Source organism: Gossypium arboreum, chromosome 11 (assembly GCF_025698485.1).
Source record: "Gossypium arboreum isolate Shixiya-1 chromosome 11, ASM2569848v2, whole genome shotgun sequence".
Classification (NCBI taxonomy): domain Eukaryota; kingdom Viridiplantae; phylum Streptophyta; class Magnoliopsida; order Malvales; family Malvaceae; genus Gossypium; species Gossypium arboreum.
Window position 1 is genome coordinate 106,525,216 of NC_069080.1, and position 7,318 is coordinate 106,532,533.

Genomic DNA, 7,318 nt, shown 5'->3' on the forward strand with positions numbered 1-7,318 from the left:
CATCATATTATTAAATTTACATTTCAAAATAATTATAATATTTAGTGTAAAATTGTTAATCAATTTAAAAGTTGAAATAAAATAAAAGTTACAATAATTAGAAATAATTATAATTTTAAAAGCTATGAAATTTACATATTAAAAAATTAGAATTTAAATTATACTTGTGCTAATTTTAAAATAAAATTATTACTTGAATATAATTCTAAGCATAAAATAAGGAGAAAAAAATTGTATAAGTATAATTATAATTTACAATTATTAGTTTAAAATATTTTGACGTAAGCAAAAGTGTAAAATAGAGTTGTTAGATGTTACCTGAATAGAATTATAAGCATCTTAATTTATCACTTGATCAATATTAAAATTAATTATGTTAATTAGTTATTATTTTGAATACTATTTAATTTGCATTAATTACCTAGAGTAAAACTATATTATGTTGAATATGTTAGAAATAATTTAGAGTGCGTCTGGATGAAGAATTTTAAATTTTTTTTTTTTGTGATTCTCAAAATGCTAACACTTTAAAATTCATCAATTCAAAATGCTAGCTTTTGTAATTACTTGTTTGGATAAATAATTGATTTAATAAAAATTAGGTTATTGAAATTTTACAAATTAAAAATAATTATATTAAAATAAACAGTATAAAAATTATTCAATATAGATATCATTATATTTATAAAAGATATAAATAATTTTTATAATAAGTTTTAAAAAGCATATATTTTTATCTAATAATGAAACCATGTGTATTAATGAGGAATTTAAACTCACTTTTTAGGGTTGAATTTGAAAAATGAAATTTAGTTTATGAAATCACCTCTTGAATGTTTAAAATACATTAAAACATGGTAAATGTTTAAATTAAGGAAATGTTCCAATCATTTAAAAAAAATTAGTGAATTATAAGAAAAGAACAAAACTCTAAACAACACCACGACTAGTGCAATTTGAACCCTAATCACACCTAAGGCAAAGAACACTTTAACCATTAAATCAACACAGCCTTCATTATATTTAAAATTTTATTATTAGATGAGAGTGCACATGGATGAATGTAATTCTAGAATAAATGTATAAGGTGAAGAATTAGAGTAAAAACTGTGAGGGTCATATTAAATATAACAAACTACAGAACTTGCAACTTTTACAAGGGAAATAACTACAATTTTAGTATCTACAATATATTACCATATATTAAATTGAAAAGCAACACCATTCAAGTATCTTTTGTTTCGGTTAGTTCACTATATAGACAAATTGAGCCAAGGGTCGATAATTAGAGCCACTAAAAGGCATTGGTCAGCTTGGTCTACCGCATTCACTAAGCTAACTACCAACTTCATCACCATGTCTTGCAAGAGCTTCCCAAGAATAATAATCTGTAACAGGATAAGGGTTAGGGTTTGAATGCGTTTGAGATAAAGCTGTTCCAGGACACTTAAGTTCATTCTCCTGTTGTTTGGGTGCAGAAATAGTAGCAGGAGCTGTTGAGGAAGCGGCTGGGAGAACTAGGGAAGGAACAGCAGGGGCACCGGTGGTGGCGTTGTGTTTTTTCTCGCTATCTTGCCGTTGCAATGGTTTACAATTTGGTTCCTCCATTTGCTCTCCAAGGGGACAAGGTGGCACCTTTTCGTCTGTAATGTATAATAGAAACTTCCATCAACTGACAAGAATCAAACTTTTTCTACTAAACTTAGGAATGAACACCTTACTGAAGGTTGCCTCGATTCTACTAAATTGCGCCATTTAACAGCACTAAGTAACTTTGGCATAGTTATGACTTAATTTACAGAGCATTCAATTCAATGGAGTTACTACACATGCATTAGACGTCTAAAGGAAGTAATGGCTATGAAAACTGAAAATAAGATACCTTAATCGGTAAGGGAGATTCATCTATAAGCATACAGAAATGGCATACGAAAACTGATGGTAACTTAATTTGTCATAACACTGTTCAAGGTAACTATCGATGAAGCCCATTCAAGAGAAAGCACATCTTCCTCCACTCAAAAGCAACTGACAAGATTTAGAACAGGAAAGATGCGACTACAATGAACTGTTAGTATTAGAAACAATCATCAATGACACAAGACTAACGTAGTAGACTGGAATAAATGTCTGGAAGTCAAAATATGCTCTTTATAGCTGAAACCACTATTTTAACGATTATCAGTAAACTTGGGACTAATATCTATTCCTCAGTCAAGATGAGAAATGGATGAAATCAAGGGCTTAATGAACAATAGCCTACGAATGTCATAATATAGTGAACAAATTGTAATTGTTCAGTATTAACTACAACCACTATGTGCAGTAAACAAAAATACTTGCATTATAAAGAATGACAATGACTAGGTAGGAACCTTACAAAGAAATGGAGTGTGCAGCAACCATTATAAAGAATGCTTACCTTGTTTTAAACCTTTTAGATGCTTAGAATCCATTTTAGTGGTTGTGGCACCGAGAGGGGCATCTCCAACAATTTGTGTTTCCATGAACTCTCGTGGCCGCTTAATACCACCATGTTGCTGTGATGGGGTGTCACTCTCACGAGCAGTGCAAAGGACAGGGTTAGCTTTTGGGGAGGTAAGACTGCTGCTTTTATTTTCTTTTTCAAGACAGATGATTAAATCCTTAAGGTTCTTAAGGTTATAAGGTCGGTACTCATCTTCAAGCTTATGATCTTCAATGCATTTGGCAACAGCCCTCAGATCAGCCAATCTTTTGATGTCTGCCTCATTCTGTTAATTTACATATCTTACATGGCTTAATGTTAAGTGATATAGTAGGCATTTAAATAGAAAGAGAGGAAGGTAAACAAACCCGTGCTTCAGGTGTTTTATTCCCATTCCTAAAAATTCTTTTAGCTTCAATCTTAGAATGATTGATGAAATCTTTCAACACAGGTACCGGTGGGAACTCATTAACCTGTTCAAAAGCATAAATAAATCTAATTGCCTCCATATGCTGCTTCTTTTCGACAAGCTTCCGTATGAAACCTGTAAAATAAGCCATCCAAGTTATAACTCCTATCAGACCTCCCCGTATAAGAAAAACCACATAACTCCAAACTACATTTCATTTTAGGAGCAAGGCCATAGATTTATCGAGAATGAAACAAAATAGTGATCAGTATTTTTCATTTTATCTTGCAAAATCAGCTCATTTATGCATATCTCTGGTTCTCTTGTTTTGATTACAAGAACAAAATCAATAATGGACGATCATGATAAAAGTTGTTAATACTAGAAAGGAGATAGAGCAATTGCATGTTATCTATAAAAGAAAAGTTATATTATTAGATATGCATGTAAATCAGAGAAGGTAAAACAGTTTTATAAACTTACCCTTGATCTTATCTCCCAAACCAAGAACCTTGAATAATTCAGGAGCATGAATATGTTGAGCAGCAAACACCAGATAGTTGACAAGCTCATCAGCATCAAAAGCATCTGCCAATTGGAAAGAAGCTAAAAGCCGCAGAAAACCCAAAACCTCCAATTCATGGCCAGGTTCAACTCTCATTTTTGTTATCCAATCAAAGGCAAGCTTCATAGCTTCTTTTCTAACATTAGGCTTAATTTCAGGTGAAAGTTTCATCAATTGCTCTAACAAGAGAATGCAACTTCTTCTGGCAACATCCCCTGCAAACTCTCTATCTCCCTTACTCAAATGTGGAGGGTAAAACCCTTCCATTGCATCCAAGACAAGCTTTGCAGGGTCTCCTGAAAGTTGAAGCGCCATAGCAACTTCAGTACCTATTGAACCGTGCTCTTTCCAGCGCCCATTTAGGAACATTTGCAAATCCTTTCCATCCATATGTATGCAAAACCGAAGATGTGCTGGTGAAGAATGATCCATGGAACATTTAATCGACAAACTACCTGCTGCTTCGTTTTTCACTTGAGGATGCATGGCAAAAGCAAGACTCTTCCTTTCAAGTTCTTTAGACCATTCTGCAAGTTTCTTCTCCTTTGAATGAAGATCTTTGAACTGCTGCTCACACTTTTTAACAATGAACTCAAGATCGCTGGACTGTTGCTCATACTTTCTCCTATGTTCTGCAGATAATTCTTCAATCTCCTTCTTTCTCAGTTCGACTTTTCTCAAACATTCATCATAATGCTTCTCTTTTGCTTTGAGCTCCCGATAAAGTACCTCAAGGCATTTTTCTTTCAACTCAAACTCTTTATAGTGACATTTTTCTTTTAACTCAAAATCTTTAGAACACTGCTCAAAATGCCTCTCTTTCAACCCAAGTTGTTCCTCTTTGGCCTCAATCTGTTCAAACTGATCATTAACCAATTTCTCCTTAAGCTCCAGCTCCATAAACCTCTGATCATATTGCTTAACTTTACATTCAAGATCTTCGAATTGTAATTTATATTTTTTCGCCAGTTCCTCAGATGATTCTTCTATTCTCTTCTCTCTCAATTTGATTTCTCTCAAACACTCTTCATTATGTTTCTGTTTTGCATCGAGATCTTGGCGACCCTTTTCAAGAGATGTCTCCTTCATTGTATAATCTGTAGAACGCTGCTCAAAATGATCCAATTTCCATCTAAATTTCTCTTCTTTCTCCTCAAGATCCTCAAACCGGGTTGTTACTGATTCTTCCATTAACTTCAGCTCTCTGAATCTCTCCTCACATTGCTCAGACTTTAATTTTAGATCTTTAATACCATTCTGAAGACAATTCTCAGACAACTCAACAACCCTACATCGCTGCCCGAGATCCCTCTCTCTCAGCTCAAATTCCTCCTCTTTCCTTTTAATTTCTTCCAACTGTTTTTGCACCCATTTCTCTGTCACTTCAAGCCTCTTATATTTCTGCTCATACAGTTTTACATTAACTTCAAGATCTCTACAACGTTCTTTGAAAGCCTTCTCTTCCCTTTCAAACTCCATATAACGCTTCACAAAACTCTTCTCTTTCAACTCAATTTGTTCTTCTTTCAACTCATACTCGCTCAAGCACTTCTCCAAATATTTCTCTTTCACCCCAACTTCCTCCAACTTATCTTTTACTGATTTCTCCATCAACTTAAACTCTTCACATTGCCGCTCACATTGTTTTACACTAACTTCAAGATCTCTGCGACGTTCTTCCAAAGCCTTTTCTTCCAACTCAAACTCCATACACCGCTTCTCAAAACTCTTCTCTTTCAACCCAAATTGTTGTTCTCTCAACACATAATCACTCAAGCAATTCTCCAAATCATTCTCTTTTAACCTAATTTCCCCCAACTTATCATTTACCACTTCCTCCATCAACTTAAACTCCTTACATTGCTGCTCACATTGTTCTACACTAAATTGGAGATCTTTACGACATCGTTCAAGATCCTTCTTCTCTAACTCAAAATCCCTACAACACTTGTCAAAAGCCTTCTCCTTTAACACAAACTCCCCCTGTTTCTCTTCAAGTTCCTTCTGCTCTAACTCGACTTCTCTTAACCTTTCTTCGCAATACTTCTTTCCCAACTCCAAATCCCTAAATTGCCTCCCTAATTCCTCCTCTTTAACCTTAAGCGCTTCAAACTGGTCTTTAACCGAATTCTCCCTTCTTTCAATCTCCTTTTCGAGTTTCTTAGCACGTTCCTCCATTTCTTCTTCTTTCGAAATCACTTCCTTGAGTCGTTCTTCGATAGAACTCTGAGCGGAATCCACAACTTTCTCCATATCTTTCCATTGAATATTAAGTAAAAGAATGGAAGAAGCGCGTTCTTGAATCTCGTCCATAGTTCGTCGTAGATTGGCTTTGTTCAGCTCAATGAGTTCTAAATCAGTTAACTTCTCCATCAAGCAACTCAAATCAAATATTCAAAACTTGAAAACTCAATGCATGTAGCAACCTTAGACCTAAACTTGCAAAATGAAAGAAAATTAAAAATTAAAAATTAAAAATTAAAAATTAATTTTTTTTAAAAAAAAAACCTGCTTTTGTCTTTAAGGGATACGGAGACGGAGACGGAGACGGAGACGGAGATGAGAGAGAAATTAGGGGGTAACAGTGAAATAATTAGGGAAAACTTCATAGCAGTAGTTATCCACTTTGAAAACATATATTTACGGCAGTAATATCCAAAAGCCTACAGTGGCTTGAGATGTCAGCCAGTTATGCCCATTTAAAGGCTATTTTACTAAAATAATCCAAAAGAACAAAATATTTACAGCAATAACCCAAGTACAAAAACATTAACCTAAATGTTAAGGGATTTTAGACACCCCATGGTGGATACCGATGTTTCCAATCCCCAAAAAATTACATGATGGGGAAGCTTTTGTTCTTGAATTTTCCTTTTCCCAATTCGTAATATTAATTGAATTGTAACTCTTACTATCATTATTATTACAAAGCATATTAGAAATTGGATCATTGAACTTTGCCTTGATAATCATTATTATCTTGTGGTTTCTTTTTTATCTGATCTTTTAAAGGTATACCCCCGTTGAGTTTCATTAGAGTGTCCAATGTAATTTCAAATGATAATTGCTTTTCATTCTTCCCAAGCGACTTTGCCGCTTACTGATAGATCTGAACCGATCATCACATAATGCAAGTTACGAGTTACAACTACTCTAAATCAAACCAATATTTTTATTAAAAATGAAAATTAAAGGGGGGAAAGAGCAATGAAATGAAACCAAATAAAAAAAAATTCAAAATGGACACTAAAAATGAAATTACAAAAAAGAACTATGAAAAGGAAGAAAAAACTTGCCTGTTGAAAGAGAGTTTCATCAACTTTGAGCTTGGAGGAGATCCAATTTATCATATAAAACTTGTTGCTTTTTCTTAAGATTAGGTTAGCATAACGCCGTTTTAGAGTAGGGAAGGAGGTGAAGGGGAGTAAATGCTGAAGTAACAAAAATACTTTTTTTAAATTAAAAAGTGGTATCGGTCAGCATAAAGCCAAAATAAAAAACCTTTTCTTTAAAAATAAAAACTTGTGCCGACCACCACAAAACCAAACCTATTTTTTAATCAAAAAGTGGTGTCAGTCACCACAAAGTCAAAACTCAAAATTTTTTTAGATATTGTTATAATATGTATACTAGTGTAATGTGGGTGGGAAAAAATACACATGGCCTACACCAAAAAAAATTATTTTTTTTAAACACTTTTTCAATCATCAGGTGATTTTTTGGAGATTAGGGACATGGGGTGTCTAAAACCCCTCAGCACTTTTCATTTCAAGTCATTTAGGTGAATGTTTTTGCACTTAGGTTATTATTGTAAATATTTTATTCTTTTAAATTATTTTGGTAAAATAGACCCTATTTAAATAGATAAATATTCCTT

General features: G+C 33.5%; 1 protein-coding gene across 2 annotated transcripts; it reads right to left on the bottom strand.

The window, feature by feature from the left end:
- Positions 1-1,095: 1,095 nt before the first annotated feature.
- Positions 1,096-6,924, bottom strand: LOC108471130 (uncharacterized). Of its 2 annotated transcripts, none has more exons than XM_053020949.1 (5): positions 6,738-6,924; positions 3,360-5,874; positions 2,836-3,011; positions 2,423-2,753; positions 1,096-1,643 (listed from the first exon to the last, which is right to left on the bottom strand). In XM_053020949.1, exons 2-5 carry the CDS (start codon positions 5,812-5,814, stop codon positions 1,336-1,338), a joined length of 3,270 nt encoding a protein of 1,089 aa, XP_052876909.1. In that variant the 5' UTR covers positions 5,815-5,874; positions 6,738-6,924; the 3' UTR covers positions 1,096-1,335. The 2 variants fall into 2 exon arrangements, with proteins under 2 accessions (XP_052876909.1, XP_017628209.1); XM_017772720.2 differs by lacking the exon at positions 6,738-6,924 and adding an exon at positions 5,950-6,134.
- Between the last annotated feature and the right edge of the window lie 394 nt (positions 6,925-7,318).

Bases quoted from the DNA above. Each gene is read 5' to 3' on its own strand.
- LOC108471130 (XM_053020949.1), bottom strand. From the start codon at position 5,814: ATGGAGAAGTTAACTGATTTAGAACTCATTGAGCTGAACAAAGCCAAT. The intron at 3,012-3,359 runs GTAAGTTTATAA...CTTATTTTACAG, and splicing joins TTTGGGAGATAAGATCAAGG to GTTTCATACGGAAGCTTGTC. The intron at 2,754-2,835 runs GTTTGTTTACCT...GTAAATTAACAG, and splicing joins ATAAAACACCTGAAGCACGG to AATGAGGCAGACATCAAAAG.